This window comes from Haliotis cracherodii, unplaced genomic scaffold (genome assembly GCF_022045235.1).
Source record: "Haliotis cracherodii isolate W230 unplaced genomic scaffold, xgHalCrac1.p SCAF_22, whole genome shotgun sequence".
Lineage (NCBI taxonomy): Eukaryota > Metazoa > Mollusca > Gastropoda > Lepetellida > Haliotidae > Haliotis > Haliotis cracherodii.
In genome coordinates this window covers 11,975,577-11,998,978 of record NW_027266278.1, presented here as the reverse complement: position 1 = coordinate 11,998,978, position 23,402 = coordinate 11,975,577, and the positions used below count along the sequence as shown (strand labels likewise).

General features: G+C 39.6%; 2 protein-coding genes across 2 annotated transcripts; one reads left to right on the top strand and one right to left on the bottom strand.

The window, feature by feature from the left end:
* Positions 1-1,824: 1,824 nt before the first annotated feature.
* LOC139471208 (uncharacterized) lies at positions 1,825-2,856 on the bottom strand. The gene has a single exon (XM_071253493.1). The coding sequence runs from the start codon at positions 2,854-2,856 to the stop codon at positions 1,825-1,827; it is 1,032 nt and encodes a 343-aa protein (XP_071109594.1).
* Positions 2,857-3,371: 515 nt separating this feature from the next.
* Positions 3,372-21,387, top strand: LOC139471488 (probable UDP-sugar transporter protein SLC35A4). Its single transcript, XM_071253843.1, has 10 exons — positions 3,372-3,455; positions 3,562-3,656; positions 12,822-12,927; positions 13,179-13,516; positions 13,749-13,790; positions 18,143-18,205; positions 18,523-18,668; positions 19,095-19,193; positions 20,118-20,137; positions 21,115-21,387. Exons 1-10 carry the CDS (start codon positions 3,447-3,449, stop codon positions 21,301-21,303), a joined length of 1,107 nt encoding a protein of 368 aa, XP_071109944.1. The 5' UTR covers positions 3,372-3,446; the 3' UTR covers positions 21,304-21,387.
* The last annotated feature ends 2,015 nt before the right edge of the window (positions 21,388-23,402 follow it).

The following is a 23,402-nucleotide window of genomic DNA, read 5'->3' as shown; positions in this document are numbered from 1 at the left end:
ATTCAAGAAAGCCAAACGTATATGAAAGGACAGGTAAAGCATAAATATTTGTGGCTTTAACTTTATTGCGAGCGTTCAGTCCTCAACTCCAGCTATTCATAAGCCTACATTTGTACTATCATCCTCACAGTCAAAGCGAGAAGAAGAAATATTTAAAACCATTTAATGTACCTACACAATGGGATGTGGTTCGATGTTTCGGTTGGTTAATTCGCAAGAATGTCAACGTATAGATATAGTTACTTATATGGTATAAATGTCCTTCAACAAATCAAGAAAAGTAATATTACTTAACGTTTATAAAAAAATGTTAAGGGTTGGACAACTGATTGTCAATTCATGAAAATCTCGCATTCGAATCTCGCATAGTCTCGCGTGAAAGTTCCGCTTGGTCTTACTTGGCAGTGATAATGATCAACCTCCCACGAGCCCTGAGGCCTATTCCTTGGTTTTTGGTCTCTGGGTTTATGATGGATAACCCCTGGGCATGTTCCTGTAATACGTAATTCACCCCCAGGGACGTGCAGTTAAAGCTGAATTAGGTTCTAAATAACAGACACCGTGTACATATACTGGGACAAGGATGGGACTAATGCTGATTTTATAGTGCTAGGCACTTTTGATACCATGCCGCAGTTTAACATGAATACGCCACTAAAACACAGGATACTGACCCTGAGCTGACCAGTCCTTGTTTTAGCCCCTTAATGTCGACCGCCAGGCAGAGTAATAACAAGTACCACATTTCAACTCCTTTTCGTACGACGCGACCGAGGACCGAACCACGGACCTTCTGCTCTCCGGGCGGACGCTCTTCCACAAGACAACGGAGACTGTCTCTCACAGCCTCACTGACAATGTGTGCCGAACTTGTGACGTCAATCACGGGTCACGAGAATGATCCTTTGTGTCAACCTGTCTTGGTGAACTTTCCCAATGGGCCACTAGCTCAAAGCGTGACCGAGTGTTTAGCCGCATATTCGAAACATTAAATATATTGTATGCGGCGGTCAGTTAGTACATTATATACATTGAGTTCACTTTAAGAATATTCATATTAATTTACAGTTAGAAGGAAATTGGTGTTATAAGAAAGCTAAAACACGTGCACAAAGTTCCCATGACTGTATGCCTCTGTCCGTTCATCTTGCAATTGAGGTTTTACAGAGGTTACCCAATCATTGTGAATCGGGATATTTTAATCTTTACTTGTTGGACGAGTAATATAGATTTATTCAAAATACGAAAATAGAAAAATGACCATTTATTAATTCAATAAATTAGCAATTACAATTTTGTCAGATAGATTATTTTCAAATCGAGGCTACCTAATACACATGATATTGAAAATATACAGCATGCACATCTTGTAACAAACATATATTCAACATCTGGCACCTGCTATTTGAATAAAGTCCAAAGCCTTTGTATTTTGCCAGACTCTTGTAGACAATCATAAAGATAAAATCAACGTTATCTTTAGAACACTTTACATCATTTTTAGAACATATTTTGTATTTGAACTACAAAACATATATGAAAGTCAATATATAGCAGGAGGTGTTTATGAAAACATTGAAATGATCAGCATGTTTGTCACGTTCATATAGAATATATAAGCAAGCATTATAAAATAACAATGCGCTCATAAACATGTTATAACGTTTCATTACGTATCATATACATGTTTATAACGTGTTGAGAACGCAAGATAAAGGAGACATATATAGAAACAAATGTAATTTGCCTTCACATAAATAATTAATGAAGGTTTATGGGGAATCTACCTTCGAACAGTAGTATGGCTGAGTCCTCACCATATATCTAGTCATAGACTTTACTACTTTGATCCCTGTCATAGAGGAAGAACTCTCCAATGCGTGTATTATTCCTCTCGAGAATCTCCATGGTACCATTAGAGCTGTATTCCCGCCGAACGAATGGATAGATGGCCTTCAATAGGTCACACTGCAGAGTTGACTGTTTGCGAGCAGGGATAAATCGCTCCCATCTGTGATCATAGGGCGTATTCTGACAGACACTGATACTATAGGTTTGGAGTATGACGCCTTTTGTATTTCTCGGCGTGGGCAGAAGGAGGCCCATGAAAGGTCGCTTGCCGAGAGGAAATACGTCAGTCCGTTTAAACGCAAAACGACGATATCCTCGATCGTAGTCACGAATGTGAGTCCTATTTTCTGTGTAAAAGTTAATGTCTATAAACGGCCATTTCCACGAACGCCCAGGTATATTGTAAGATGTACGATGGTAAAACTTCCATCTGCGAGAACTTTGTCGATTGATAATAAAATGTGGTGCTAGTTTGGACACTGAGGTGACCAATCGTTGTGCATCCTTAGCTCGCACCACAAGGTCAAGGTCGTCATCCCAAGGAATCATGCCGTGATGACGATAAGAACCAAGCAAGGAACCGGAATACAAAAAATATGTAACGTTAGGTGCTACGGCTTTCATAAACGTTTTGAGTAGGATTTCAAAGGAGCGTTTCTCTTTTTCAGTTATCATGACATCAAAAAGTTTTATTTTCCTCATTATTTCATTTGTGTCTTGTATGCTGCTGGAAGTTTCTGGTATCTGTGTGCCAGGATACCATGGCAGAATATTGCTGGTGGTTGCTGGTACTTTTGCACCCCGTTGCTGTGGACCGGGGAAAGATGGCAGGGTGCTGCTGTTGGTTACTGGTACTTTTGAACCCCGTGTCTGTGGACCCAGGAAAGATTGCAGTGTGCTGGTAATGGTTGTTGGTACAGTTACAACATTGTAGCTGAATACGACGATGCATATTGTTACCGCTGTCACACACATTATATATCTTCTTGCTCTCCTGATGGCCATAACCTCCTGGAATGAAATGTATGTATAAGAGGCAGGTACATAGCAATATGTTTATTGTGCATTTGAAACCAAGTATGAACCAGGAATATCATCACTGCACCAGCACACAAATCTAACTCTGTTTGTTCTAAAAGATGTTTGCAAAATGGTGAGCAATTCCTGCCCTATCAGTGACATCCGTCATACTTACTGATGTCCTTAGTTGCGAAGTTTTTCCGAACAGACGCTACGTGAACGTAGTAAATATTATAATATGTAGTTCATATGCGTGTCATCTTTATAAACTAGTTAAAATAGGATGTGTGCATGTTTGCAAAATTTGCATTGTTCAGGGACGTGGCCTCTTCAGTCAGAATGCTTTAGGTGGAAAATTGTATTCAGAAATCGGATAGAGGGCGTGCGCTATGTATGAGTGACAAGTACAAACGATGACAGGAGAAATGATTGACGGCTTTGACGATGAGGCAGCCTATACTAGTGGGTATCAGCTGGTGTGACAGATGACACAGACATATCATGCGTGTTAATCATGATTCAGCAGTGTAGATGTCGATGAAGAACGTGTGAAGCTCGATGCAATTCGTTACACAATGGCACAGGTAATAATCGTATTTTCAGGAAGTTGTGTAAAGTATATTTTATATTGTCATGTCATGACGTAATTTAAAAAATAGTGTGTTATTGGCATGTGTTTCCTTTTTTCAGGAGTCACAGAAAGTGGAGTCGGAGTGTGTGTCTTTCATCAGCGATGACAAACATGTGTTCAGGCCCCTGCTATGGGGAATTCTACTGGTCACTGAGTGAGTGTCATGTTTTTACCGTTTGAAACAACCCACGCAATAAGTATGCTGAAAACGTATTCATCTAAAAAGCAAAAACACGACTCTTTGTAACTCAAATACTGAGCAGTCTAAGATGCGTCCGTTAGGTGCGCGATGACCCGTTTATCGTGCGTTCGAATTTTAAATTGATCCTGATTATGATCCTTGGCTCGTCAGCACCATGCGTCTGTTCTACGAAGGTTTCACCAAATCAAATATTGACGACCTCCATTACCCTGTTAACATTGCATTACTGGGCCAATATTAACGTTATAAGGTGGTAATGTGCCGTTATGAGCCGTAATGTGCCGATACTGGTTAGCCGGTAATGCCGGCCTACAGTTTGCCTTGTTACGTTGACACTAGATGATCTTTAACCGTTACTGATCCAATGCTTGCATGGCACAAGTGGGCCACACTGATACGTGCCCGGTGTGGGTTAACTTCCATAACAGATATTAGTAGTTCCTTGCATAGTTTCCAATACTTCACCCTCGATAAGTGTACCAGTTAAATACATATATATGACACGTCCCATATTAATTCTGGAAACTCATTTGTCCAGAAACTCTCCATGCTGTGGCCAGTCTCTGTCAAAGGTATTTACAAAAATATGTTTTCAAGGGTACATAAAAAGGAAGAAAAAATGTAAAAAGTTGGGTTTTTTAAAACTCAAAACTATGTCGCCACTGGGTGAAAATATTTTCCTTTGCTCAAAACTCATGTTTTTCATTGGCAAATACAATTTAACAAGCATCATGACACATGATTCAACTCATTTTAACTTAATTCAAATAATTTGTGGTGTTATTAACATATTTCGCCCATGGGCGAGAATATTATCCTTTGCTCAAAAATCATGTTTTTCTTTGGCAAATACATAAATGTTTGTCCACAAGCAGCGTGACATAAGATTCAACTCATTCATGGGCGAAGAGTGGCCCATTGGGGAGAATATTTTCCTTTGCTCAAAACTCATGTTTTTCTTTGGCAAATACAAAAATAAATTCCATAAGCATCGTGACACCTGATTTAACTCATTTTAACCACCAATAAAACACCACAATTTGTTTAAAGGGTTTGAATCAGATTTCCATATTGGAATAAAGCAACAAAATCATTTCCACATCCATAAAGCAGAGTCGATTGTACGACTCCGACTATATCAAGAGCTTGTGTTTATGAATCACTATCAAAGGTGAAAAGGTTCGCGTATCCTACCCCACCGGTGGCGCCCGTCACAAACACATGCAAAGGCAAGTCAACTGTTCACCTGAAAAAAAACAATGGAACATACAGTACAAGTCAAATTAAGGAATTGCATCGGACATCCTTTTTGTCATTAATGCATCAAATTTGAAAATGTCCTCGGCATGTCTGCCATAAAACGTTTTGAAAGCGTTACTGGGGCTTTGAATGATGTAACCTTGATCAAACAACTTCTGAGCAGAGTCGTGTGACACTATCTGAAATCATGTTGGAAAGAGAATGCCCGACTGTATCTCAAACGTTGTGAAATGCTGCTGAAATATTGCTCGGCGTGAAGGGAAAAAGACCTCCTCCGTGGCGAAGTGGTAGAGCGTCCGCCGCGCCGAGAGCGGAAGGTCGGGGGTTCGATCCCCGACCACGCCATACCAAAAAGCGTAAAAAAATGGTACATTGTACTTGTTGTTACCCTGTCTGGCGCTCGGCATTAAGGGGCTAAAGGAAGAACTGGTCGGATCGAAGTCAGTATACTGTGTCTGAGTAGGGTATTCATGTTAAACTGCGGCATGGTATTTCAGTGGGCTAGCGCTATCAAATCGGCATCAGTTCAGAGTAGAACAGGCAGCCTCACACACACACACTCACACACACACACACACACACACACACACACACACACACACACACACGTGCTTGAACGTCGCTATATAGTGCAATAGTCTTGAACGCGACGTTAAACTAAATTTCAGTTCAACACACCACTCCTCGCCATATTGGAAAACCAATTGAAGGCCATAACTCAGCTATTGCCATAAAAATACATCTGTCTGTTATATGTTTAGTTGGTGTAAGAACTCTACACCGAACAACAAAAGTTCCTTTGACATTGAATAAGATTTAATGCAAAGTTATGTTTTTCACCAAAACTGAAACAATTTCGGTTTGCAACAGATAAAAGACTCCTGTAATTGTTCAAATGGTTTAATTTGCACATACTGACTTCAGAAAATGCGTGATTTCATAAAAAAAAACCATGGAGATGCCAAAATGTCAATTTAAAAATCAATAGCATGTGTGTCCACCTCTGGTTGCGATTCAAGCAACACATCTTCGTCATATGGAATGGACCAGGCGTCGCAGTCCTGTGGGATATCTGTCCATATCTGCTGGAGCATGTTTCGAAGTTCCTGGAGTGTCTGTGGACCACGCGGTTGACGACGAAGGCGCCGATCCATCTCATCCCACATGTGCTCGATTGGTCAGAGATCAGGGGAGCGAGCCGGCCAGGGGATAACATTCACGTTGTTTTGTTGAAGAGAATCCTGAACAAGTCAAACAATATGAGGCCGGGCATGTCATGTTGAAAGGTAATGCCTGGGCCATGACGACGCAAAAACGGTAGAACAACAGGGCGATGATCTCGTCGCGGTAGCGCTGTCCATTGAGATTTCCCTCTACCGCTATCAAACGGGGCCTCTGTCTTGCTGTAATCCTCCCCCGCCCCCATACCATAACGCTGCCGCCCAGGAACCGATCTTCTTCCATGACACAATGATTGACGTAACGTTCACCTCGAAGTCGGTACACTCGAATCCGTTCATCGCTGTGAGTGAGTGAGTGAGTTCATATTTAAAGTCACATGGGTACTATTTCAGTCATATCGTGACTTGAGCTAGTTTTGCATTTATATTATATATATAAAAACCTGTCGTCGAAGGACAGTACAGCAACTAGCAATATATCACAGATTATAATTGTAAAACTAGTTCTAGAACAATAAAATGATCAGATTATTACAGACGATACAATATCAAAACGGGCTGTAGATCGTCAGCAACCAAAGTTAGGCCACCATACCAGGGGCCATGGGGTACTTCTGCTACCTACATGGCACCCAAGTAGGATTGACACCATTCCCCTGGCCACTGACGATGATCAGAAAGATTAGCCAAACAGTTAAAATCAACAAAAATACTGTGATTAAACTCACAGAGAAATGACAAAATACTTTGAATGATAGCGGACTTACGTACCTTCCAAGGGGGACAATTGTTTTACAATACTTCAACCCCCTGTGAAGGGACAGCCACTAACAATCTCAGTTATGAATTCATTCTACCAAATTAAAAATCCTTTACTTTATACTATACATATTGCAATCAAAGTTCATCTATCAATTCTATTTCTTTAAAAAAACCGATGATTAAATGAGCACTGATTTGATTAAATAGTATCCTTTATGGATGTAATTTTGAAATACTTATCCCTTGTAATGGAAAAATCAATGCAGTCAAGCAGGATATGCTTGACCGTGATTCTTTCATCACAAGGGATGCAGAATAGAGGAGCCTCACCTTTTAAGATATATTCATGAGTCTACCTGCTATGGCCAATAAGACATGATCGTATTATGACCTCTTCAAATCTGGACTGACAGCCCAAGTAGGTGTAACCAATATTTGGTTTTATTGCATGTAATTTATTGATACCTACTTCGGTGTTCCATTTCTTTTGTATAAGATCTTTGATGTAAGATTTTATAACAGGTTTATAATCAGTGTACGGGATCAGAAGTGGTGTCTCAGATTTGTTGAGTGCTGTTTTTTCAGCAGCGTCGGCCATTGTGTTACCTATAATTATATTGTGTTCCCAACATGGCTTGGTAACCCAATGTCGCATTGGCCAGTAGCAAAGTTATTATGCAATTCAACAAATTCAATGAAAAGTTGATGTGTGCATGACCAGTTTTTAATAGCCTGAAAGCAGGAAAGAGAATCTGAAAAAAGTATGTACTGTTTATGTTTGGTTTGGCTGTTGATATATTCAAGTGCTGTTAAAATAGCATTTGCTTCCGCTTTGAAAATAGAACAGTTATCAGGTAATCTGGATGAGATAGTCCTGGATCCAATGACAGTGGCACTTGCAAGAGTGTCACCATCCTTGGATCCATCTGTAAATATAGATTTGTAAGTGTCATATTTGCTTCGTAATTCAGATTTGTGTCAGATTTCTTTAGTTTAGTTAAGGTTTGGTTCACCTCTGGCTGGACACAATGCCATGGTGGAGAAGAGAAAAGCTGAGTGGGGGCTATATTTTCAAGATTTATTTTAGCAGCAGAAATATGAGAGTGTATTCTTATTCCTAGAGGTGGAATAAGTGATGATTTTCTATTATAAGTCATATATCTTCATAAAGTGGATTAAAAACACAGTTGTAAGCTGGATTGGATTTTGAAGAATGTAATTTAGAAATGTACTGTAAAGATTTAATGCGGCGTTGCATAGGGAGGGCTCATCAGCCTCTGTATTGGAGAAGTACTAACAGCTCCAAGGCAAAGTCTCAGGCCCTGATGATGAACAGCATCCAGTTTGTAAAATTGCTTTTACAAGCTCCACCATATACGATGGAGCCATAATCCAATTTAGAGCGGATGAGCGTTCTGTAGAGTTGGAGGAGGGTTTTCTGATCCCCTTCCCACTTCGAATTTGAAACGACTTTCAAGAGATCAAGTGCCTTTGGACGTTTAGTTTTTAAGTATTTAATATGTGGTAGAAAGGTCAAGTGATGGTCAAATATAATACCAAGGAACTTGGGTTCTTTTACTATTTTGATAGGAGTTCCATCCAAAACTAAATCGGGATCCTTATTTGGCTTATATTTTCTACAAAAAATGAATGCAATTTGTTTTTGATTCGTTTTTATGAATTTTATTTAAACATAACTGGAGTTGCCTTTTTCAGGAATGATTCTAAACGCACTAGATGATCGATAGTACTCCGGTTCTTACGGAAACCACATTGTATATTTGTAATAAGATTATTGGTTTCTAAGTACCAAACTAGTTGATTATTTATCATGCGTTCCATGGTTTTCCAAACGCAACTTGTCAATGAAATTAGTCGATAATTTGATGGATCGTTGTGATCACGTCTTGGTTCAGGTACTGGAATAACAATTGCATCACGCCAAGAAGGAGGAAATCGTCCCGACGTCCACATTTCATCAAAAATATTCAACAGTGATTGCAAACATGATTCTGGTAAGTGCTTCAGGAGTTGATAATGTATGTTATCAGTTCCTGTAGCAGTATCGTGTGCTTGTCCCAGGGCAGTATGTAGTTCATGAAAAGAAAGTATTTCATTGTAATCTTCCCCATTATCTGAATTAAAATCAATAGTTTTCTTTTCCTGCTGCTTTTGGTATTTGCGGGATTTAGGTACATAGTTTGATGAGGAAGAATGTTTAGCCAAATTTTCACCCAGTTCTTTCACAGTATCAGAATTATCAGTTTATAATCAATTCCCGTTTTAAGATGGTGAATGACAGATTTGGTTCCCTTACCTGTGATTTTTTGGATCATGATCCATACCTCAGTGGCATTTAGAAGTTGGTGTGATGAAGTATGACGAGTTCTACGGATGAACAACTTCTTTATTACAATTGGTGCGACGTTTTGGTGTAGATCCTAACACCTTTATCAAGCAAGTGAGCATGACGTTCGCGAATTCATTTTTGAAATGTAAGCTTGCCAAGACCTACGTTTATTTTGCTTAAATGTACGCCTTGCTTTAGCATTTAGACTTTTGAATTTATTTAGATTATGCACCAAAGGATGGCGACGGAAATAATGTTCTGCTTTCTTCCGTGCCTTTCTTGCTTGCTTGCAGTTATCATTTAACCATGGTTCACGAATGTGTGGATTTGCAGAGGACTTGGGGATACATTCATCAGCTATTTTGTATAGTTCATCAGAGAACACTTTGATTGAATCAGGAACATCAACAAAACGATCAGGATTTAATTTGCTCGTACAGAGTAACTCGAACAAAGACCAGTTAGCTTTTGTGAAATTCCATCTTGATGATGGAGGAACATCAGTAGGAGCTATTGTTTGGAGAATAGATGGAAAATGGTCACTTCCACAGAGGTCGTCGTGGACTGACCATTCGAATTCATTAAGCAAATCGGAGGTTGTAAGTGATAAGTCAAAGGAGGAATAGGTGCCTGTACCTGGATGTAAATAGGTGCTAGAGTTATCATTAAAAACGCATAAAGTGTTATCGGAAATGAAATCTTCTAGTATCTTCCCTTTCCGGTTTGAATCAGCACTTCCCAAAAGTGGATTATGTCCATTGAAGTCGCCCATAATAATACAGGGCTTTGGGAGCTGGCCATAGACTGCTTGAAGGTCAGTTTGTTGAAGAGGAGAAGATGGAGTAACATAAATGGAAGCGTAATGTAAATACAAAGTTTAGAGTTAACCGGACAGCAACATCTTGAAGGGGTGTTTAGAGGAACAGGGCTATGTATAACACCCTGCCTCACCAATACTGAAGATCCTCCCGTGGCTCTAGGTCCTGGAGGAGAGGAGTAATTATATGAATTATATTGTCTTATCTGGAGTTGATCGGTATCTTTAAAATATGTTTCCTGTTAACAAAATGCTGATGGTTTAAAATCTTGTATCAATAACTGTAAATCATTAAAACTATTCTTAGCCCTCTGCAATTCCACTGAATAATTTTATTAGACCCGTTCAAAATGGCTCAACTGGAAATCGTGAGCGAGAGAAAGACCCTAATCAAGTCATTGCTTCACTGATCATTTGAACACTTATTAGTGAGAAACTGGAACTGTTTGGGTTTAAACACCGACGCTGTTCGGATTCCCGGTCCGAAAGCACCTCCAGCGACATATGCTTGCCATAGGAGTAGATTTGGATCAGGTTGAAGGATTCGGTGACCTGGTTGATTTCGTGTCATCGTACACCGACGGTGTGGGACGTTGCTCATAATATCAACCATCTGGTCTAGACTCGATTACTCGGCCGTTCTGAATGGCGACAGTTTTAGCTCACCTGGCTAAAAGTCATCAGTTGGCAGTGATGGGCCTTACATATCTTCTTAGAAATCACTCGACCAATAAAACTCGAACTTCACAAGCTTGTTCCAAACCAATTATGCATATATGACACCACAATCTCTTCAAAAGATTTGAATCTGATTTTCATTACCATATCCATATAAGAAAACCTATTTCAGACCATAACTCAGCTATTGCTATCGCTGTTGAGTTTGTAGAACTCATATATTACATTTTCAATGATATTACTGTGACCTTAAACATTCACACACTCATTGAGTCATATGTCAGGATAAATCGATTCAAAACAAATATTACAAAAATATGACAAAAAAGTCCAATATAGCAAAACAATGGCAACAAGTAAATTACACATTTCTTCGGTCAAAGAACATAAAGAACCAAATAGACGAATCTTAACGAACAAACGAAACAGCTCTCCAAAAACATATAATATTGTGAATATATACTGAACCGCAAAAGAAACGTCACCATGGATAAATATGAGAATCCTTATTTGTCCACACACTGTAAATATACTTTGAGACATATTAGAAAGATAAAACTTGGCAAAACTGATCATCAAGGTTGCAATTAAAGTGTCAAATGTTCTTAAAGTGAAACACAACTCTAGTCTAGAAATGGCATCACAAGTCAGTATCTCGTGTGTCCGCCATGTGCATTGATGACTGCCGTGCAACGTCGATACATGGAATGGATGAGGAGGTTGATGAAGGCCATAGGCACTTGAGCCCACACTCTGAGGAACGCCTGACGCAGTTCAGTTGCAGTTGTCGGCCTTGGTCGGACGTCATTCAGCCTCCTTTTAATCTCGTCCCACAAGTGCTCAATGGGATTAAATGGGAGTGAGGGTAGGCCACTGCATGGTTCTGATGCCATTCTGCTGGAGGAAGTCTCTTGTTGCTCTCGCAATGTGGGAACGGGCGTTATCATGTTGAAGCTCGTGGTTGCGGCGACGTGCCAGATGAGGTATTGCTGGTGCTATGTTGCCCACTGAAGGCGGCCCCGGTGATGACGTGGTGTCAGTATGGGTCCTCGGTGTGTCCTGTGACAGAGGAGGTGTCTGCTCGTCAATCGTCGACGCACGGTGTCCACACTAATGTGTCGCTGGTGTGTCCCCATGGTCTGTCGAGCAGTTTCCACAGCACTAACAACGCAATCTTGAAGATGCTGTCGCACAATCTGACGATCCTGACGTCGGGTGGCGGTGACCTTTGGTCTTCCACTACGTGGTCGGTCATCTGCAGTATTGGTTGTCTGGTACCGTTGCTGGAGCCTGTACATGGTGGACTTGAAATGCATTGGCTACTTCCTAGGCGGTTTGTCCAGCTTGCAATCGTCCAAGGGCTTGATTTCTGTCGCTGATTTCTTGTCAATTTTGGCATGTGGTAGCAATTCAATAATGAATGCTATCCGATCTGGGTGGATTTTTATAGGGCAACAAATCGGGGAAGGCAAGTGCATTTCAATTTGCACAGAACTGACGTGCACGGGTTTACCATGGCCGTTGCTGTGATGCATATGGGCGATCGGTTTTATTGTTATCTGCTTTGTTTTTTTATCATCAAATTTCATTTTTCCGGACAAGGTAGTGTTAAATTTTAGAAACTCTGAGAAAAAATACCCAGATATTTAAATGACACCTTTTTCGTGCAATGTTTCTAGGGGTGACGTTTCTTTTGCGGTTCAGTATATAATTGTAAAATAATCGTGGGGATTGCGGGATAGAAAAGACCTCCAGTAACATATGTTTGTCGAAAGGTTCGACTGATTGGATCATGTTGTTTGATTCAGTGTTTGATCGTACTCTAGCGGTGTGGGACGTTGCTCGTAATTTCAATCACAAGCTTGTCGGGTATAGACTCGATGACTTAGAAGGGACTGTTACATAGTTGTGTGCGGCCAACGTTCGGCCAAAGTGAAGAAGGGGAGTTTTATATGAGGAAGACAATTCAAGATAAGGGCGTAGATACGATTACATGCTAAAGTTGACTGTCAAACACTTTTTTCAAGAAATACGAAATGATAATGGATCTACATTGGTTTGTGTTCCAGGGTGTTCATCTACAGCTCGTATACTATTCTGGCGCATCTGTGTCTAGTTGAGGGGAAACTGCCGTTCAGGTCGTCGTCCGTTATCTTCTCCACGGAGGTTCTCAAGGTTTGTTTAAGAGTCGTTGCACAATATTCTATTTTATTGTTTTCAACCATACATATTCTAATTATAACAATGTACTTCCATGACAGATCATGAATTGTTTGATATGCATTACTTAGAAGTTGACGAATGACAACGAAGACACAATTTATGGATAACAACTTCTTTAATACTGTAAAGGCGACGTTTCGGTACAGATCCATATACCGTGGTCAAGCAGTCTTACTTACATCCATGTATTATTTGTGTTGTAGATTGTCTTGTCGATAGCAATGATGTTGCCCGAACTGGGTCGAGGTGGCATCACAATGCCGTCACTGTCCAACTGTATCCCATTCGTTGTTCCAGCCGTGCTGTACTGTATCAACAACAACCTCAGTGTTTACATGCAGGATCAGATGGACCCCACCACCTACCAGGTGATGTTACAGCTTATCGCCGTCGACAGCCTGTGTTCCAATCTTGGGCATAAACCATCGTCCAAGGCTAGCTACCAAACATGCTACACTGTGTCATTTTGTCGTAAGGGAGTCCTGTCGTTAAAGCGTTTGTCTCGCACCAAACCGGGAATAATTCCCCACATAGATCCAATGTGCCAAGTCCAGTTTAAGTGATCTTGCCAGAATATTGCTGAAGGTAGCGTAAGATCTCACACGCTTACATAACAACGCTATCCACAAATTGTCTCTCCTTCACAACGAATTATGCAAACGGTCATGATATTTCAATACTGGGTTCTAAATTTGGGTTCCATTTCATGTTACAAGGAGAAGACACAAACATAATTTTCAAATAACTGTCTGCACATCTTGGGCAACATGAAGGTTTTCAAGCACGGAAATCCTGTACAGGATCATTCTACAACGGTTAGTAAACTGGGACATAATCGGCCATCTTACTTTAATAGTTTCAGAACTTAACATTTTATTGCAAATGGATGGAGCGTAAGGTGTCCTTGAATAACCAGCTGCAATGTATGTGAACTGTTACAATAGACCGATACAGTCTGTCAATCATAATTGGTTCATGCGTCAGTTTGAGCCAATTAGAAGGCCGGGCGCGCTTGCGGATTTGTCAAACTTACCTCCGGATCAAATGATACCCGAGAAGCGACGTGCCCACGGTTTGTGCTATATTCCCTCTCTATATTCAATAAGTATCGCTTGGACTAGATGTATGCCTTTACCTAAACACACACGTCGGGAGAAAAATGCTTGAGGCTGATCAAGGTGTGCGCGGAAGTCCTCGCCATCAGTTAAAACTGATTTCGGTTGATGCAGATCGAAATCTACCATAATGTACATTAAAGTACAATATGGTGGAAATTGTCTTTCAGATATTGTTTATTTTGTTACAGATTTTTAGATATGATTTTAGGTAAATCACAAAAATCGCAATAAGCCTATATCTATTAATATTGAAAATTACTCTAGCAGTAATAATTCTTTAAACATGAAATATCCTCATTGTCAATGGTTTTCGTTCCCGAAAAATATTTTAATTTAATTCCCATTAAATCATTCTTTGAATATTTTAGCATTTCTATGAAGAGACTGACTGAAATAAAAAAAAAGCTTAGTTAATATAGGAAAATTAATGGTTTGGAATTGTTTACAGCATAAGTGATTCACTGGTCGTGGAAGCTTACTGATATACATTTTAGTATCATGTATTCTACAATTGATAATGTATTTGTACTACAATCTCTGTGTCAAAAGCATTTCAGAAAACCAAAACACAGATTCTATGCAGCAGGTTTCATAGACTTTCGTCAGACAGAAATAAACTGTTTATGTACTTCTTAGGAAAGGTGTGCATGGGAAAAAGTTTAGAATTCTAAAAGATATGTATGACAAGGTCTCAGATTGTGTTAGAAAATCTGCCTGTGTTATGCATCATAAATATTGTTTTGAGACAGTACAATAGTTGTCCAACCTATCCATGTGCAAAAATGTATCTCATGTATTGTATTCTTGGCCATGCGGCATTTGATACCGAATAAACCTCTTCTTCTTTAGTATATAATAATACAACTGTAAAAAACGATTATAAGTCGTTTTAATTAATTTACTAGAAATGATAGCAAGATGTTTATGAACTCAGAGAAACACGGTCAAGCAATGATATAAATTTTAATCTAATCAATTGATTATTCCAACCAATTATTTAATTGATATGCCTTATCAAAGTCAGATTGATATGATTTAGTTGCTGAACTAACAAACACTAAACTATTCATAGTACAACATCCACTTTGGTATAAAACTTGGCTTGGTGGCCCTTTCCATGGGAAATTATATAATGTCTTTTTAAATGATATATTTTTGAAAAAGATAGTGTTGAATGTGATTACCAATTTAATAACGCATCAAACATATTTCAAGACACAAAGAATTTGACAAAATACAAAGGCAGTATCGCTCTGTCACACCCTGGTAAGGCATTTTACAGAGTGCCTGATCAATTCAGACACAGAATAAATTATATAATTCGTGATACATGTCATATTACTGTGATGAAATGTATATTTAACCCAAAATGTAATTCTTTACCATGATGTGAGGAGATTGTCAATATTTGATAACTGAGCAAGATCTAGTGTTCATATTTTGGTTATTTACATATTGTTCATGATTTGGTTATGATTATGTTGAAAATGAGCTTCATATTTACTTGACTGTGATTTTGCTGGCTTTAGGACATTTTCATCTTGTTTTTTGTTTAACTTTGGATAGGATTTTATCAAACTTTAGAACAACTTAGAACGGTCAGTATCCTAGAAAAGGAACTGGTCTGAATCCCTGTTTGTGTGTATTTTTATAATTTAAGGAAAAGTCATGTTCACACTAGTAGTTGTGAAGCATACTTGGGATGTGTGTTTAAATATTGAATGATATCGGTATATCGGTACATAGAAAAAGTCCAGGGTGGAGGTCAGCTTCCATCAATAACGCGTATGTCCCCCGTTGGAATCGATAGCGGCCTCGCATATCCTGCCCATGGAAGAGACAAGTATGCGAATCAAATCCTGACGCAACGCAAAAGCCAACTGCTGCAATGTCTGAGGTTGTGGTTAATGTCGTCGTAGCTGTCTATCAAACTCTTTACACAGGTGCTCTATCGGGATCAAATCCGGGGATCTAGAGGGCGAGGGGAGAACATCAACGTTGTTGTTGTGTAGACAGGATCTTGTGATCAGTGCTGTATGCGGTCGAGCGTTGTCTTGTTGGAATACATCGTTGCCATTGGCTGCAATTGGGAGGACGTGTGGTAGGAGAATTTCGATGATGTATCGATGTAAGATTGCCCTGGATATGGACCATACCTGTCCTGCCATAACGCTACTCACACCAAACCTGTCCCCCTTCCTGTTCGCAGTTTCCGGCATAACGTTCTCCCCGACGTCTGTAGACCCGTTCTCTTCCATCCCCTTGACGGAGGAGATATCTTCATTAGTCGCTGAACCAGACATCCCACCATTGCAGTTCAGGCCTTACCCTGTGTTCACGACACCAATGCAGTCGTGGTTGACGATGTTGTCGACTCACGCGTCGAACATGACGTCTTGCTCGTTTTCCTGCTGCCCTGTCACTGACAGTATAACACATTAAACCTCTTGGTTTTGTTCTTCTTGGTCCGCTTATTTTGCTTTTTATGGCCCCAAATACCCGTTTTGCGTTTCTTATTTTAAAGAGTATATTTGCATTTAAATGTATGTTATTTCATGCATATGTAATACGTGTCACGTCACATGTGATTTGTAAAATGAAATATGTAGTATTTAGAGTTATGTCCTAAAGGCATGTGGTTTCTAGTGCAATCAAAAAATATTTATTCTTAATCAGTAACAGTCATGTTGCCCACAGGTAATTTTGTTTATTAAAGCTTTTAACTTATTAGATATTTAAGTTTTTGAACCCTATGCCTTTCAGGTTATATAGGTTTTACTTAGAGCACCAGATATATAACGTGGGCAATGTAAATGTGATTTATTTATACATTTTCACATGAATTGCAACTTGTGCTTGTGTTTACGGTTTCCAATACGTTCCATACAGTTACGATGGAAAGTAAAAACAAAATTTAGTTACCCCGCCCTCGGATGAACAATATATTATTGACATGCTATATATTGACAATATAATACACTCATGACTCAATATGATTCATTTTACTCCCCATATACAATTTGACAACGAAACTATAACCCAAACCACATTATAACCCTCCTCTTTAGGTATTTTTGACACGCGACACTGGTACCAAAATATGAGCCAACTTCATCGCCCGCGCAATCAAGTTTCGCCGGCTGTGACGCCACAGCGAAGAGCCAGTGTTTGTCCCCCCTAATGCCTAAAACGAGAACGGCAGCTTGTGGGAGGGGCTTATCGATCGGGACGGGATCGGTGTATTGTCATCATCAAGTGAAAGAGTTCCTGACCAGCTGGGTTCAGGTCCCATCACTGGTATAAGTATCTGTGTCCTTATTTTAGTCTCCTGCAAACGTTACATTACGGCATTGTGTGATAATTACGATGAATATCGATGCAATATGGGTAGGAGGTGATACAATTTTGCTTTTGATTTTACGAGCGCTTCTGAAAGTTCTGCGCTGCGTTTTTAGTAATAAGTAACGTTTACTATGAAACTCCTACGCACTGAGATGTTCACAACATACTTACTCCTTTGTTCATTACATACTGTATAAAGCTAAGTATACATCTCTTAACACAATCCGTTGTGAGTGCAGAAACAATATGCTACTTAAATAAAATACTTAAATGAACATGAATTGTGCACTAAAGAATGTGAAAATTGCTACATAAAAATATGAATGTGAGTTATGCCTCGTCTAATTGCCTTGTTTAACGACCATAGAAGATCATCTACTTATATCCCTTGTATAGTACACAGTAGCAGCTGGTTGAATGGAATGTTGACTGAAAATATCGGGGCTCATAGGGCAAAATAGCAGACTGGGTGCACAAAATACTGACTTAAAAAACGACTAACAGGGGACAAAAGGTGCCTGGGTGAGCAACATACTGACTTAAAATGTCTTGACTTATAGGACTGGGGAAACGGGATACTGACTTAGACGGCCCCGACAAACAGGGAACTGACAAACAGGGCATTGTATAGCTAGTATCTGGGGCTGGCAATCTTATCAACCTAATCCAATGCTGATAAGTAAAACACAGTTCACTTGCTGATGCAGGAAGTTGAGCAGCGTGCAGTGGATATCCCTGGGAGTTCTGAGCATATCTGGCATCTTAGACAGGTTGGTCAACACTTCACCTAACTTAGAAATATTCCATGAAGTGTTTTAAGATCTATGTCTTTGAGAAAGCGGGTTGTAAAAGCGGGCTTATAATTGTGTAAAATCCAATAATGCTGCACCATTCAACCGTCAAAGAAGGACAGACCAAATGGATGCATTACTAATACCATTAATGTGTAACCTTCACTGCCTAGATGTATATGACGATATGGAAGGCGTTACCTCTTATCTTCAGAATCTTTCTTTGTCTTAGTATGATGGCATGCACACCAAAAGGAGACCTGATGTTTTATGTATCGCTGTGTCTCTTTGTCCAGCTATGGCGGTATGCAGAACAAGGCTTCCGTCTGGTCAGGAGAGATACACCTGACAGTTACGGGTTTTCTCATGATGTGCGCCTACTGTTGGATATCAGGCCTCGCCGGTGTCTACACGGAATACATATTAAAGAAACAATATGTGGGTGAGGCACTGACTATAATATAGTATAGTATATAGTATAGTATAGTATATATAATCGTGCGTATATTATCTTATTATCCAGTTGTTGATCACTTGTGGGAAAAAGGTACTAGCACCTGAATCGGAACGTCCCTCTGTACTAATAAAGAGGCCAACACTGTCTTCGATGCAGTCAAAATATGTTTCATAAAATGGTGTCCGTTTCTAGTAAAGGTCTTAACGTTGTAATGAATGCTGTGTGTGAAACTGAATCATTATCACTTTGAAATCTGGATTATGTAAAGTGCTTGATATTTATATACCTCTAAAATTGTCAGTTAGCATACAAGTAAAAGTACGTTTTAAAACCCAATGAGATGTCCTAGGAGACTATCTTGCCAGGGCTTACTCCATCATTAATTAATATTTTCTCCAAATGCTTGTCCAGACATCCCTCCACGTTCAGAACACCCTGTTGTACACATTCGGTACGTCCTGAACGGGACAGTGTGGGCCTTGCAGGAGGCAGTGAGCGGCAAGGAAGGGGGTAAGCAAAAAACACACCCAAAACGAGGTGGTCAGACCCTCCTTAGTCGTCATATAGATACATGTATGTAACACTGTTGTCAGAGGGATTATATGTTAACACTGTTTTAATATTGGATTCAGTTTTAGTATTCCCGATATTGACTTTGGCATGATGGCTATGTGCTAACCAAGCTTATCCCTTTGTGACAATTGAAACCCCCGATCTGATAATTCATAGAGTCGTTAACAACAGCAGAGGTGGAAGGTGGGCTCGGTGAGTTCACACGAAGTAGACATTCTAAAGGGCCTCATTCATAACAATAACACAAATTCAGGATAATTTATCACCTTGAGATGCCCTATCATGGTAAAGTATTATGTCAATATCCCCCCTGGGTAGTCTGTGTGTCAAGCCGGGGATTTTCCTTTGGAGGTCCTGGTACTTCTTCTTTGGTGGGAGCCGCCAGACAGGACTGCATTAAATCATCTTCAACTCAACAGGAGCCAGGCGATGTCAAAGATGCTGGGATGTGGCTTGCTAATCACTTTCTGGTTATTAGAATACTAGGACAGTTGTCTGTACCTGTATTGTGTCGGACATCAGTTGTAGTCCATGGTTATCTGCAGCTTCTTCAACTCGGTGGAAGGCTCGAGTGTAGATTTTTATCACCTTGTTTGGTAAAAGGAGCAACATCTGATCAGGAATCTTAATATGGATGGTATATACATATATGTAGACAGTTCCATCCCCGTACACGACGTCACCAGAACAAAGGTCTTCGCATCAAGTTGACACACCAACTCACTCACTGTACTGTATCGCACAAAGACCATATGTATTATAAGTCCATAATATCGAATTAAACATATCATGATTGTGTACTGTGTTCAACTGCCTCACAGAGAAGTTGGTGTTACGATCATTATTTTGTTTTTGTTACAGAGAGACAATTGATATTGCAGGTAAAAGTGGCCTAAAATCCTAATCCATTTCTATTCACATTGACTAAAGACCATGTGTTCTGAATGTGATGACACGCGAGTCTTTTCCTTACTGCATGTAGAAGACGAACGTTGTTTTTCATATTCATAAGAGAATGTGACCATTCGATATCAAGATAAGGAGGAAGCTTTTCAAAACCAATTTATTCGAAGTGGCGATACTAGGATCGTGAGTCTTCATCCCAGATTATGACCCTTGGTTTGTCAGCAGCATACGTATGCTCGAAAGTTTCACTAAAATGGCCAACTTCTAAGACCCGTGCCAAGTACTTCGGTTCCCTCTACATATGCAGCTGACACGACGTGATATAACTCGAGATAACAGAACTTGAGAAATCGATACTGTGAATGTATGTGGTTAAAAAAAAAGCAACAAACTTTGACACTATTTGCAGAATGATTGTTATGAATAATTGAGTTAACTTTAGTGTCGCTATTAGCTTCATACATTGTGACACTGTGTTGAATGGAATCCGCGGGTGACACGCGAATAATTTAACAACTGGGCCACCTAACATTCCATTTTCTTACAGTTTCTTAATTGTAACAGCAGGTGTATAAGATAAACATCGTATGTTTTGCGAGTAATATTTTATGCCCGGAATTTTAATTTAGAACCAGTGGCATTAATATTGATCCTTATCGACTTATAACATCCAAACATTATCAGAAACTGTCTATATCACACTGCTTGTAAATAGTGATTTAATTTGATATTTATTTAACGTGGAATCCACTCCTCCACGCCGAATGACACATCTCTTAAAATATTGGATTAAGAAAAATATACTTGTCTCAGTGAAAAGTCCTAATAAGCATCAATACCATTTAACGTTTTGCAACAAATCGGGCAGCAAAACACGTTCATTCATTGTACAATGTATTTTTCACTGTGTATATTGTGACATACGTAATAATAATACTGCGTCTCTCCCCAGGCCTTCAACAGGCTGATAATGTCGGCCATCATAAAGCACGGCAGCAACATCACACGTCTCTTCATCATCTCCTGCGCCATGTTGGTGATGACTCTGCTCTCTGTCGCCATCTTCCAGTTGGCCCTGAACATGTATTATATCTTGGCGTTTATCTTGGTCGTTGTAGCCTTGTACATGTATCACAGATGATACCCTTTATATAGGAAGTCCTATACAATATGACTGACTTATTAAGTTCCTGTTTAAAAGTGACCTGAGTATTGTATTGAACATTGCGAGCTAAAAACAACACTTACTCAATAAAAGGTTCCATGTACATTACATTGAATTATAGCTAAAGTGAATATAATTGTCATTAAACTGCATGTTATCAGAAATTCTACCATGAATTTGGAATTTACTCGAATCTGATTTAGTCAATCAGAGGCTATTAAATCACAATAACCCCCCTCTGATTGAAACAGCTGGTCTGACGACCGCATCACCGCGGAAGCTTATATTCATAGAATAGTACTATTTTCATAGTACCATCAAAGGAACATATCAAGGGGCATATTGGGGTCTGAATGTGTGTTTCCAGAATGTATGCAAACAAAAAGTGCTTCCTTCTGTAATTATTATTGCAGTATACACGGATTTCCTTATCGGAAATAACAACACATGCACCAACTTGCAAGTGTGTTGATACATAGCTTCTCAAATACAACCAGAATTAGTTAATACTTATTTATTAGTAGAACTGTGATACACAGATCGATTACTAAATGAGTGCACACGAGTGGTAATATAACACGGTTTCTGACGGGACGAGTGTCTTAATTTTTTTTATCGCTCACGTAAATTTGGAACGTTCTCTAAATTCAAACATTAAAAAACACCGTCATTTGTATGAAGGTGGCGTATGAATATAACAGCAATAGCTGATGAGTGTTCTCTCAAGGTGTGTAATGTTCGTGTTCATGATAACCTCAACACAAACCTCATTCGGTAAGGAACATCACATTCGGTTTAGTGAAGGCGAGGGGAGCGGGAGAGACGATCGACTCTTCGAGTCCCCATGTCGGCTATAAGATTTCATACCAAACAGAAGATGGGGTCAAAGTTGTGAAACGTGTTATAATTACTGTTAAGCAACATCAATTACAATTCAGGACACATTTGCATTAAGTTCAGCAGTAGTACGTGGAAGTGGCAATTTACGTTCGATGCTTCGACATTTTGCTTCATATACTAAAATAGAGTGACCTCCCATAGTTGTGTACACACTCGGTACCCTCCCGGTATATAGAGCTGCGCTGTGAGGAACTTGTTAATTCACTTCCGGCAATAACTCTGATGATTCGAGAAGCATCGTGAGGTAGCATTTTCTAGAAGACTGGTTGCACCCATGGAAGAGGGTGGGTGATTCAAGGTCTTGAAAGACCTAACGTGCGTCTTATCTAATGCCCAGTGAAAACACCGACTTATTGCCTGTTTCCAACACTTTTTCCTGCATTCAAGAACGGCGCTTTCACTCAAGACATTCAACTTTGAAACATTCTTTACATTCGTGAGAGCACTGATTTACGTCATAGGACCTGTTATTTACAGCTGCTGTCACCTATTTTATCAATTGTCTTTTCTGATTGTAAACCTAGTCCTGTGTGTTTCAATATAATATGTCGATTGTTCAATCCAAATACTATACTATACTAACAAAAATTCCTGTGACACCAATATTTTAGTGTATTTTTCAAAGAAGTAAAGTTTGGTTTTCAATATTGTAGTACATGTATGGAATCAACTCACAAAAACGCAACTGCTACAGAAAAGCATGCTTTCCATGCAAAAGTTGACTTTTATGCAAGTCCCATGCATTTCACTACCCAAGAATGGGTATAAAAACATGTGCGTTAACGGGATTCCATATGCATTGCTTAGCATCGTGCTGACAACAACCACTCACAAAAACAACAAAATTACGCAATTATACAACATTACGAAATGCAACGCCTGTCCGAAAATGAGTGTCTGAGAGCCATTGGTATGCTTGAAGCAGGATCGAGTCAACGAGATGTTGCAAGACAATTTAACGTCAACAGAAACACCATTTGGCGTTTATGGCAACGTTGGCAACAGACGAATGCAATCAGAGATCATCCTCGGAGTGGCAGGCCAGGCGTAACCAATATTCGACAAGACAACTGGATTCGAACAACACACCTACAAAATCGATTTCAGCCAGCAACAGTGACTGCAAGAAGCATTCCTGGCCTTCGACCAATATCTTCACAAACCGTACGTCGCCG

Excerpts from the sequence above, each read along its gene's own strand:
- LOC139471208 (XM_071253493.1), bottom strand. The coding sequence starts at position 2,856 with ATGGCCATCAGGAGAGCAAGAAGATATATAATGTGTGTGACAGCGGTA.
- LOC139471488 (XM_071253843.1), top strand. Across the intron at positions 18,669-19,094 it reads ATTAAAGAAACAATATGTGG|ACATCCCTCCACGTTCAGAA; the intron begins GTGAGGCACTGA and ends ATGCTTGTCCAG. Across the intron at positions 19,194-20,117 it reads AGTGAGCGGCAAGGAAGGGG|AGAGACAATTGATATTGCAG; the intron begins GTAAGCAAAAAA and ends TTTTTGTTACAG.